At 40.5% G+C, this 12,773-nt stretch overlaps 1 protein-coding gene across 1 annotated transcript; it reads left to right on the top strand.

The window, feature by feature from the left end:
- The first annotated feature begins 777 nt into the window (after positions 1 to 777).
- Positions 778 to 12,316, top strand: LOC121681197 (CD151 antigen-like). Its single transcript, XM_042060796.1, has 8 exons — positions 778 to 1,004; positions 3,580 to 3,664; positions 4,082 to 4,273; positions 6,058 to 6,132; positions 8,639 to 8,743; positions 9,043 to 9,201; positions 9,374 to 9,460; positions 11,425 to 12,316. Exons 2-8 carry the CDS (start codon positions 3,581 to 3,583, stop codon positions 11,482 to 11,484), a joined length of 762 nt encoding a protein of 253 aa, XP_041916730.1. The 5' UTR covers positions 778 to 1,004; position 3,580; the 3' UTR covers positions 11,485 to 12,316.
- Positions 12,317 to 12,773: the final 457 nt, after the last annotated feature.

A 12,773-nucleotide genomic window follows, 5' to 3' on the forward strand; every position in this document is an offset into this window, starting at 1 on the left:
CACTGATGTAAATGTCATGGACAAAGACGTACTTGTGTCATTCTCCCATTTGCACCCATTGGCAGGGTTGTCTGGTTGTTCCACTGAGAAAACATGATCAAAGTGACAATCATCATGTCATACTCTTAAGAGCATTCACACAACACCCTATTTTCTTCCCCTTTCTTTGAAGGTGAAGAAAATACACCAAAACCAGAAAAAACACCAAAATCAGATCAGCTGTGATGTGTGGTTTGCTTTGCAACATCTCGCTGTACTTGCTCATAAGGGTGACAAGCTCAACATAGTTGAATGTAGTCTCTCCCCCAAAAAGTGGTCGGTGATGGGTTAGAATGCCCCTATGACCAGTAGGCCTACCCTCCAAAATTATTTTTGGTGAAGTTGACTAAAAACAGGTATAAAACATAATCTTTTGGTGATTTGTTGTAATCTCACAATGAGGACAAATCCCAATCTTCAAGGGAAGCAAATTTATTCTGCTAGCCCAGTTACCTGGTGCTGGGCATTGGCTAGGTTCACGGGCAGACGCATGCCCAACACAGTAAGCACAGGAGTGGTCAAGCCTGCTGACAAGGTAGCCGGGCATGTGCAGGGCATGTGTAAGTTAATGTTACGCACAGTCGCACACTCAAGAGTGTGGCAGGTTTAGCCTGGGGTCTTTTTTCCTTTTCTTAAATGATTCTTTTCGGACGTGACACAAGAGCCTATCCGAAGGCGGGCTATGTTTTTATTCCCTTAGAGTCTTTGCCTCACCACAGTGCAATACCTCGTTCGTACACCAGACTAACACAGCCCCCCTCGGTTGACCAGAAGACAGGCACAGAGGTGTACAGGGTGGAGCCTTTCCGACATTGTTGGATCTCTATGCAAACTACAGTGAAAACCCACTGAAACTGTTTTGATCGGAAACGTGTGGTCGACAGAAAGGATATCCCTGTCTTCTCTTTTAACTCTGCCTTTCCCACCCCAAAAAAGGAAAAACTTTCTGAACGTCTCTGCAGCAGGTAGGATTTATTTTCTTTCAACTCAGATAGGAATGTTACATTGTAACGTTAAGGCCAATAGTTACGTTAACAGGCCCTTGCGGTCGTTTGATAGGCAGTTTAGTCTAGTTTTTTTGGATTATGTTGAGAAAATTAATTGTTCGCAATGTAGGCCTACGTTAGTGTTCTCATACGCGATCGTTACATTTATCCGGGCCCCTCCATTCGATTCCACCGTAAATCTATCAACACTTCCTTTGTCTCGCGTCCGCTTAATCAACTCACCTTGCGGACTTCCCTGTGTAGCATAGCGTATTGCATGCCATTTGAGTTGATTGTTGATATTGAAATTACTGAAATGGATATGGCTATTGTTTGGATGGAATGTTACCCCATAACCGCCTAGTAGGCTAGCTTATTCAATGTAAGACCCTATCAGAGGGATATTGGTTTTGCAGTCTGGAACTGTTTTAGGCTACTTTTGTTAAACTTTAGGCTTGTATTTTTCTGTCATTTAGACTGCCATGCTAGACTGTTCTGTAGGCTAATGGTTTGGTTTGGGAAGGCCTGTCTGAGTTTTGTGAAGTGGCAGTGGGGTCATGTAACCTATAGGGAATTAAATTAACTATATTAAGGTACATCCCGTTTGTGGTCACACATTTTGCTAAGAATTCAATATGGTTTTAGTTTTTTGCGTGTGTGTCAGCTGTTATGTGCCAAAGCTTATTCAGGTCAAGATCTTGACCTGACAGTGACTTTGTAAACACAAGTTTAATGAAGCATTCACACAATAAAACTGTTTGTTTTGAATTGACAGTCAAACAGCAGAGGAGGAGCATTTAACTAACACATAGGTGTGAGGCCTAGAGGCCAGATGGAAAAGACACTAAAAAGAGGTGAACAGCTTTAGAAAGGTCACTGAGTATAATCTGTACAGCCAAGAAAGCCTTTGCAGAATCTCTAGTGTGTAGGCTACAGTATGGTTATGCTCATAAGTATAAGTATATATACTCTTTTGATCCCGTGAGGGAAATTTGGTCTCTGCATTTATCCCAATCCGTGAATTAGTGAAACACACACAGCACACAGTGTACACACAGTGAAGTGAAGCACACACTAATCCCGGCCCAGTGAGCTGCCTGCATCAACAGCGGCACTCGGGGAGCAGTGAGGGGTTAGGTGCCTTGCTCAAGGGCACTTCAGCTGTGCCTACTGGTCGGGGTTCGAACCGGCAACCCTCCGGTTACAGGTCCGAAGTGCTAACCAGTAGGCCACGGCTGCCTAAGCATGCTGTCATGCACCTACATGGACATATCTGAAGATACAATTACAAACAGAATTGTTTATACAGTTAGAAAGGCATTGCTAAAAAAACCTGCTAATAAACGGCTAATAAATTGCATTTAATAAATGGAAGTGTAGGCATTTGAACTGCCATCACTTATCATGTGTGACTATGACAGTGAGCTGAGGCCTAGTGATGAAATCTTAGAGAATGGCGCACGAGAGTTCAACCAGTATAGCTTTAATACCACCAATACTATAAAAATAAGGACATTAACAAATTAGTAGTCAGTTATAAAATAGCCTCTATGTCTAGGTTAAGGACCATACCAATCTTTCTGTTAGACAGTATCCACCTTGAAGGGACTACATTTGAATGAGCAACGATGTGAAAATGTGAACCCTGAAGGCTTTGTGGATCCACTGTCTGGCAACAGGGTGACTCATCCTGCCTCACACACACACGATAACACGAAGGTAACACAAAGACAAATTTATCCGCCCCTTAGCTCAGTACTTTGATAAGCATGTTCCTGTCAGTCCTGAAGTTGCCAGGAATGGAAAGCAGATGACCATACAGAGTTATGATGTATTCAAAAGCTGAGCTATGATGTGTTCTTAGTCATTTTTAAACCTGCCACTCCCCTGGTGCTCTGGACATGAGTCAGGTAAATGGCAAACAGAGAAACCACACATGGACAAGTTCTTTATCTCAGCTTAGAAAAGTAAACTGTCACTCACAAATTGAGTCAGGTCTAGACCATGGCTCTGATTTTTGTTAACGCGACACAATGGAAGAATTTATATCTATGCCCCTTGGCATCAGCATCAATTTTCTAAGCTATTTAGCGCTAAGATGGTACCCAGTTAGTCAATAACTGACTAAAAATGTCATGATCTTACCCGATCAACAATAGTGCAACATTGAGCTTTATGGGTGCATATTAGCAATGTCAGAAACTTAAAGGAAAACTGTCCATTTTTCACATAGATCTCTGTTTCTCAAAGTCACCGAGTACTGTCTGTATGAAAAAAAAAAGAAAACAATTGGTTCTACCTAGCTTGAGTTGCTGCAGCTAACAGCTAGAGCAGCTAGACAGCTACAGTGTTACATTCTGGGGGCATGATTATGGCTGGAGTTCTCCTTTAATTCCCCATATTAAAAGTCAGTGTAGCATCAGAATGAGTTGCATTGATAATCTCAGATTTAGTTGCATTGTTGTATTCGTCAGGTTTCTAAAATTGATTTATTAGGAAGTTGCTTTCATCAAATTAAATTAATCTCTGGGTTTTATTTTGTCTTTTCTTTCAGCATGGGGGCTTATGATGAAAAGAAAGAAAAATGTGGCACAATCTGTCTAAAGTACTTGCTCTTCACCTTCAATTTCCTTTTTTGGGTGAGTGTGGTCACTTTATTTTCCAGTGAAGTTCTGAGCCATTTGCATTCGCTCTACCTGAGAGCAAGGTTTTAGTATTCTAATCTTTGAATGAACTTCTGTGTTTGTGCCAGACTTCCAGTACATACAAGACATTTTTGTACAACATTCATGAAAAGATGGGAAATATGAGGCTTATTTAGACAGTATGTGAAATATGATGCTTATTTAGACAGTACATGTGATGAATTTAGTTAATCTGATTTAACATTTATATTCAAATCTTTTACCATTAACTTGTGATATCTCTTTGAAATGGTAATTTATTTCATTCAGATGTATGATAAATCATGTTGTAAGACAGTAATCCTTACGGTTATAGATAATATGCAGCTTTAGTTATGGGCAATGAGGATGTGATTTGTTGTCCACTACCAGCTGGCCGGGGGTGCGGTGATGGCAGTAGGGATATGGACAGTGGCAGAGAAGAGTGACTACATCAGCCTGCTCTCATCCAGGATCTATGCTGTCTCGGCCTACATTCTCATTGTGGCAGGGATCATTGTCATGATTACAGGCGTCCTGGGATGCTGTGCGACCTTCAAAGAACAGAAAGGGCTCCTGAGGATGGTGAGACAGACATACACACACACACACACACACGTGTGCACGCTCACACACACACACACACACACACACACACACACACATATTATTGAATGACAGCTGGATGGGCTTGACCAATGATAAAGTTAGCTGATATTAAACTTAAATTATGCAATGGAACTCAAGCACACAAGCTACCACAAGCACAACTTATGTAGTCATTCAGCACCTAGCCCTGATGATGACAGAATTTCTGATGACCCAGTTATTGTAAGACCACAATGTAACTTACATTCATTGTCCGTCTACAGCTGAGAAGGTGGGTCAATGTTAGACCTTGTGTAACTGATAAATGCAGCTTTTTTGTGATGCAGATAACCTAACCAAGATGTCAGAGGGTAGTCTTTGACATGATGAATATATTGCTGACATCATAAATGTTGTTTGAAATAATGTAGAATAATTAAAATACAGTGATCATGAATATACGCTGCTGTTGAGTTTGGAATCAGCGAAACACATTTTCCCAAAGAAGTCCTACAGTGTTTGCTTTCAATCCATCATCAAATGTGGTACAAAATAAATAGAAAATATTGTCAAGGCATTGGACAAACAAATATATGATTTCAGCATTAAATAAGTTTTTTTTTTATTTTGGAAGTCATGTGACTGTTTTGCCTCCATCAAAAGTGTTCATAATGCATTGATTAGTTATCACGTCTGTTCATTGTGACTTCTTGTTGGAATGTGTGAAGCACTTTTCAGCGTGCATTTGGAATGAGCATAGAGATTAGCTCCTTTAGGCATCCCTGATACTCCCTCTTGTCAGTGTCAGAGGGCAAATAAACTGGATCAGTCACTGACATTCTATCAGCCCTAGAATGTAAACTGATTAATGTGACTAAATTACTATGCCTAAATAATACATGTAATTACCAATATATAGCAATTCCACGTTAACCATTCAGCAACCATTTCGAGACAACCCAAATTGAGGCTTTTGGTGATATATGGAATGCATGTGATAACGTGTGAATGGGACAGATATCTTGAATATCAAATTCCTTAGAGCTAAAACAATGGACTTGTGTGTGAAAGAATGTGGAGAAAAATGCTGGAAGGCACCTCAGTGCTTGCGGAGAAAGTAAGAAATCCCAGAACAAACCACAGCTAGAATAATGACAAGCCCCTAAGAGAGTGAATCGCAAATGAAGAGTAGTCAGTCTGTGCTGTCTTAGCTGCTGCCTGTAGTACATATTGTGGAAGGATTTGTTTAATTTTAATCTCCTTGAGAGGAGCTAGATTTTCCTAATCTTATCAGTCAACTGTAGTGTAGTGTAGTCTTATGTCTGTGAAATTTGAACTGCTGTAGGCACAGTGGTAGGGAGGTCATGTAAGCAAGGGCATGTCCATGCTCGTGGTGGTATGCGTCTGCAGTGTGTCTGAAGGCTTCCATTTTAATGCTGCTCAAACAGGTGTTGTGGCCGGCCAGAGTGAGAGCCCCGCTCAGATGTGATTTATTTGGGCTGGGCTGAGGCAGGGCCGTAATCCCATTAGAGGCACTGACTCAGCTTTATGTTTCCTGTGCAGGATCTTGGCATGATGGCAACTGGCCAGTCTTGCATTAGCTCTGACGTGCTCAGTTATACTGAAGCAACATTGCTTTTTGATCAAAAAATCAGGATGTCTTATAGGAAGAGTCAAAGAATTGTTATTTTGTGCATTGTTTTATTTAAACATGGAGATGAGTGTTTTGAGTGTTTGTTCTAACATGATCATTCTTACTTTTTGTTGTCTTCCCAATTTAGTATTTTGTTTTGTTGCTGTTCATCTTCCTGCTGGAAGTCCTTGCTGGAGTTTTGGCATATGTCTACTACCAACAGGTATGTGCTTGTGTCTCGTGTACTATAATTAGTGAAACAAATCATTGTGCATTTTATGTCAGAAGGGAAGGGAGAATATAGAATCAGAGGCAAGCAGATAAATTCCTACATGCATCAGGATTAAACATACATCAGGCAAACTGGCATACCCTCAAATATGTAGCCTATATGGGATTGTGGACATTGGAGAGAGCCAGCTCTGTATGTTTATAATGTTACTATTATAAGGATGAGCAGAACTATGAATCAGAAAATGGTATCAATGACCGATTCATTTACAGGCACTATATCAGCAGAGTTTTTCTTTGAACTAATAAGTGAATATAATCATACTTTGCACTATTAAACAAAGTATAAGTATATAGTATATATACTCTTTTGATCCCATGAGGGAAATTTGGTCTCTGCATTTATCCCAATCCGTGAATTAGTGAAACACACACAGCACACAGTGTACACACAGTGAGGAAGCACACACTAATCCCGGCACAGTGAGCTGCCTGCATCAACAGCGGCGCTCGGGGAGCAGTGAGGGGTTTGGTGCCTTGCTCAAGGGCACTTCAGCCGTGCCTACTGGTCGGGGTTCGAACCGGCAACCCTCCGGTTACAGGTCCGAAGTGCTAACCAGTAGGCCACGGCTGCCCTCTAAAGTTGCCGCCGAGCCAGCCAGGAGCATTATGTTGCTACATTCATCCATTCACTTCCACCAGCAAACTATATTACTGAAGTGAATGGATTTCAGACAGATCAGTATTACTCAATCAAGACAAAACCATGATCACAGATATTAAAAATAAGTGAACTCTGTCCCTGCAGCCTGTCTCATGTATGTCAAGTATTTGAATGAATTGGAGAAAAACCCATTTAGACCTTGTCATGATATGACACCCCCTGCTGGAGAAATACAGAAGTGCACTGTATTCTTGTGACACCCCTGTTCAACTGGTCTGTTGTGCATTTGCCTTGCCCACTAAAGCTGATTATGCGCAAGGCAACTTCTTCCATGCCATGTACTTCTGCAATGTTCTTGAGTGTTGTTGGGGCACATTCCCAAATTTTAATCATCAACATTAATCATCAGAAGGCAAATCTGAATCATCCAAACAGAGCACATGGAACCAATCATGTGGTTGCCCAGCAACATTGCTCAAAATGGTGCCCTACTGTCGATAGGTATTCAAAACCCAACTTATAATGTTAACGATAAAAAAAATCGTATTGATGTCATGACAACTTGCTATACTGTAATTCCATGGAGAACCACAAATTGCTTTACGGAAAATACATAAACCTTACATACATAAGTGAATGGATTTCAGACAGATCAGTATTACTCAATCAAGACAAAACCATAATCACAGATATTAAAAATAAGTGAACTCTGTCCCTGCAGCCTGTCTCATGTATGTCAAGTATTTGAATGAATTGGAGAAAAACCCATTTAGACCTTGTCATGATATGACACCCCCTGCTGGAGAAATACAGAAGTGCACTGTATTCTTGTGACACCCCTGTTCAACTGGTCTGTTGTGCATTTGCCTTGCCCACTAAAGCTGATTATGCGCAAGGCAACTTCTTCCATGCCAAGTACTTCTGCAATGTTCTTGAGTGTTGTTGGGGCACATTCCCAAATTTTAATCATCAACATTAATCATCAGAAGGCAAATCTGAATCATCCAAACAGAGCACATGGAACCAATCATGTGGTTGCCCAGCAACATTGCTCAAAATGGTGCCCTACTGTCGATAGGTATTCAAAACCCAACTTATAATGTTAACGATAAAAAAAAATCGTATTGATGTCATGACAACTTGCTTTTGCTGTAATTCCATGGAGAACCACAAATTGCTTTACGGAAAATACATAAACCTTCTCAGTTGACATGGCTCTTTGGAGGTTGTCTTTGCTGGTTTGGAAACAAATCCACATGTACTGAGTCCAGGGTGAAGGGGGTGAGACATGAGTGGTATTTACGACAGTTTGTGTAAAATTCAAATTCTGCACAACTATAGGTGTACCCTGGAAATCCAGAGTTCTCGCGAGAGCTAAATTTGAATTTACTCAGCGAGTAACTCTGGCGACGAGTAATGATGCTCATTAGCTATACCCATGAAACCGAGCTGCACCAATCACATTGGTGTATCTGATAAGCGGGCCAGAGATGAGCTAAACAGATGATGACGGCGTTGCAGTGTCGAAGTCCGGAAACATTGGTCGTAGTATTATCCAATTGCATGCAGTGATATTTTCAAATGCATGCTTGGTGCCGCCCCTCGAGTTGGGCCATTTTTATTACTCGTAGCCTGACCCTTAATCTTTCTGATTGGGTCTGGTCCTCCAGGCCACTATAGGGGGAGCCAGTAGCCAAAAAAATACATTTACACCAGTAGCATTCAATACGTTTAAATCTGTGCAGTGAGTGAGTGAGTTGAAACTAGAGTGTGAATAAGTATCTGACTATAACCTCTAAACTTTTAACCTTTAACTATAACCTTTATTCCACAGTTGAATGCAGAGTTAAAGGAGAACCTGAGAGAGACCATGGTCCAGAAGTACCAACAAAAAAATGAGGAGCACATCACTAAAGCTGTGGATAAACTACAGCAGGAGGTGAGCAAGAGAGGGTAGCTAATGCAACTTTGAGAATTCTGTTAGCCAAGTAGAAATGGCATGACATTGGAGAAAATTGAATAAATGTCAGTGGATGCAGCATTATAGAATAAGGATGCGTAATGGCTGCTGTCACACAGGTGGGTGTGACACATTGGTGGTGGTTAGTGAGTTTCCCCCTTCACTGTAAAGCACTTTGGGTGCCATGAAAACATTATAGAAATGCATTTTGTTGTTGCTGTTGCTGCTGCTGTTGCTGTTGCATCGGTTGCATGAACACCCTCTCTGTGTGGTTACAGTTCAAATGCTGTGGCAGCAACAGTTCCTCAGACTGGAGTTCCAGTGCGTGGGTCCGCTCTGGTGAGGCAAATGGGCGATTGGTGCCTGACAGTTGCTGCAAAACCATGACCGTAGAGTGCGGGAAGAGAGACCATCCCTCAAATATTTATAAGGTCGAGGTAAGACTGAAATATGGAAGTCATTTGTGGGTTTAGTCTAGGCAAATCACTGAGACTGCAATAACACTGAGCACGGCATGGATAGAAACAGAAATAGTAATATAGTTGTTACACCAGTTCCATACTAAAAGACTGCCTGACATGCCATAACATCTGCATTATCTGTCTGAAGGGCGGATGTATAACAAAGCTGGAGAACTTTATCCTGGACCACCTAAAGATCATAGGTGCTGTTGGAGTTGGCATCGCATGTGTACAAGTAAGTGTCACTGTGGTAGCCAGCAGTTCCCATGGAGATTACATCTCAAGTATAAAAAGCTTATGTTGTTATTACAGGGTTGGCTGACTATGAGTGTTTGCTTATTATTTATTATTCTTATTATGTTTGCTCAAATCATTGCAGCTATGTCTATTATGATTTAGTCTCTTGTCAGACATTATGACTATTGGCAATAACAGGTATAGAGCCCTGAGTTAAATGGTGGATAAAGTGCAAAGGTTAGAGTCTAACTAAGGACCTGTCCACATGGAGACGCTTTTTAGGTTAAACGCAGAGGTTTTGCTTCGTCTTGGCCGAGCGTCCAAACGAATCCTGTAAACGCACTGCCCGAAACCGCACTTTTCTGAAACCTGGTCCCAGAGTGGAAAAATCTAAAACCGTAGCCCGTTTGAATTCGTTTAGACAGCGAAACCGCACATCCTGCTTGCGTATCGATGATGTCATCGCCACACCTCAGCTGCCCTGGACTTGCACTTATAGTATTGCCTAACAATACTAGTTTTCATACATGACATTACCTACGATTACACTCCGTAAGATAAATATCACAACTGGTGCTGCGCAGCGCCGATAGCTTATGACTTGGTGGACTGAACACTGTTTTTCCCGGTGTTTTTTTATGCATTCTAGCTACTGTCAGTGACGCGAGTAGTTATTAGGAAAGTGCGGTGTAAGTTTAGGCTACATTAATTTGTGCGTAGTGCCAGTGTCATTCATTTATTTTACATGTCTTACAACATATATACATGCATTCACAGTCGAGTGAAATCAGATATAAGCATACAAAGACGCTTAGAACTCACGTTAAGCCGATGGTAGCACACTGAATGCGAATGCGCGATTTGATGCAGGCAAAAGTATTGACTGTTACTAACGAAGGTTTTATAGCAATATTATAAATGTGGCGACAGAATAGCCTAGAACTTGGGTAAGCCTTGCGTTTAGTAGCATAATTGCGGTGATAGCCAAAACTAATGTGAATCACAGACTTTCCTACAACCAAAGAAAGTAAAGGTGATTAGTAGGCCTACCTGCGTTAGCCAAATAAAGGACGGGACTGCACCCTTCACAAACCGTAAAATAAAGTTTATTAGTTTTACAGTTGATTACAGTTGACAGTTCACCATCAGTCCACACAAACAATTCTGGTTTCCTTGCACTAGCCATTTCGTCGTAGCCTATTCTGTCTGTTTGTAAAGCGCAAGAAGTTTTGGTCAATTTCTGTAAAGAAACAGTGCCACCTATAGGCCTGGGGTATGAAGTAACGTGTTGAGATGGATCCATATTCTTGATACGGTTCCAGGGAAGACGGAGGAAAAAAAGATCGGTTTGGTACGTGTGGACTAGGCCTTAAATCTATTTCCTAGTTTAAAGGTTCTCTAAGCACGGTTGGGTAACATCACTTCTGTTAATGTTTCAAACAAAACAGAGAGCTAGCTTGCCCCTCCCTCCCCCTTCCTACCGTGCAATTGAAACTGACATGAACTGCATCTCGTCAGCGATTGGCTGGAACAGTTTGTTATGTTTCACGGACCAGGCTGTTTTTGTAGACGTTTTTGGAGCCTGGGTTGTCCACAGAGACCGCTTTTTTTTTTACAGTATTCAGGGGACAGGCAACTAGCAGATTGTGAGGAGATATTTGCTGTATGTGACAGAAATGTTTTATCTTAGAAACCATGTACCATGACTTAGAGCACCTTTAATATCATGAGCCAGATCCATCCTATGCACAAACATCAGCGGATCAGCTAAATGCTCCAACATGCCACAGCTTTATTTGATGCGCTAGACACTTTGCTCATTGAGTGACTTTGCACTTTGTTCATCATTTACATTAGGGCCCCAAGTGTTTAACATTGGATCACAAAGAGTTTTTTGAACATGTGCATTCTGGCTTACTCATTTCTTTCCTTTCTCTCTCTGTCTCTCTCTCTCTCCGACAGATAATAGGTATGATATTCACATGCTGTCTGTACCGAAGTCTGAAGGCAGAGCCATACTGAGGGTGATGAGGTACAGCATGTAGAGGGATATTTCACTGAGCAGCATTTCACATTAAATAATGTTAGCATTTTATTGACTACTATGCCTTATAGTTGGAGGTAAGGAAGAAGAATATTAACATGATATTGTTTTTAAAAGATTTTGTTATTGTAATTGTGATGCATATCCTATTAGAGCCCATTATGGTCTGCTAAATATTATGAGCTACTGTAAAAGCACTGCAGTTTATCATTTCACAGCATATAGGCCTATAGCAAACTGAAGATACTGCTTTGGAGCACTCTAACTCACATATTCACAAACAATTTTGTGGTCAAATACAGCATGCTTTCACAGGACCTAAGCTGAACTGCCTTAAATTACTAGCTCCTTTAAACCATGACATGATCCAGACTATGCAAGCTTTTCAAACACTGATTTCAATGTTATTATTACTGGTGTTTTGGCACTGTTTGAACATTTCTGTAATCAAAATGAGCTTTTGTATATTCAGGATTTAACTGACTGAAGTGCCAACTCTGCTGTATTCTCACATTTTTTAACGTTGTCAAGGGATACCTTCAAACCAAAGTTTTGAAAAGGATTAAGCCTTTATCTGCCACCGTGGTCAATGTCAGTCTTTTTTCCTGTCCTCACTGTATATTTTATTTGTGTTATTTTATGTTACCATTTTTTTTTTAGCAGAAATGAAGTTGGATGTATGTATGTATTTATCATAATAATATGACCCAACATTAAACTTTCATAATACAAGGCTCATTCTCAATCACATGTTCCAGTCTTTTTATGTGTATAATGTATGGAACCAAAATAAATGTATTCTTTAAACTATTCAATTTGCACCAAGCGTGTTTTGTATAACAAAGTACAGAGGACAATTTCACTCAGTTATTCCATATTTAGGCGGGTCAATATATGAAAAAAAAACACCTAACCTCAAAAAAATTGATACAAAAGGTTTTTCAACTGATTATGATACCTTTAAATGTACTTAATAACATTATTATTAAATATCTAGTAAAATCTGACCCCAGTAAAGGGGTCATGTTCAAGATGGCCACCAGAAGCTAATTTGGGCATTATTCAGCCTAGGAAAGTGTTTTTCGTGTTTAATCAGATTTAGAGGTCACTGATTCATATATGTCAGACTAAAGTATCAGTTCATCATTTTCAAAGACTTGTCATTTTCAAGATGGCATCAAAGATGGCCACCAGAAGCTAATTTTGGCTATACTGTATGTGAAACATTATTCAGCCTAGGAAAGTTTTTTTCATGTTTAATCAGATT

The sequence above is a fragment of the Alosa sapidissima genome, chromosome 14, assembly GCF_018492685.1.
Source record: "Alosa sapidissima isolate fAloSap1 chromosome 14, fAloSap1.pri, whole genome shotgun sequence".
NCBI lineage: Eukaryota > Metazoa > Chordata > Actinopteri > Clupeiformes > Clupeidae > Alosa > Alosa sapidissima.

Coding starts and splice junctions, on each gene's coding strand:
- LOC121681197 (XM_042060796.1), top strand. CDS start 3,581: ATGGGGGCTTATGATGAAAAGAAAGAAAAATGTGGCACAATCTGTCTA. Junction 4,274..6,057: donor AGAAAGGGCTCCTGAGGATG/GTGAGACAGACA, acceptor TTCCCAATTTAG/TATTTTGTTTTGTTGCTGTT. Junction 8,744..9,042: donor TGGATAAACTACAGCAGGAG/GTGAGCAAGAGA, acceptor GTGTGGTTACAG/TTCAAATGCTGTGGCAGCAA.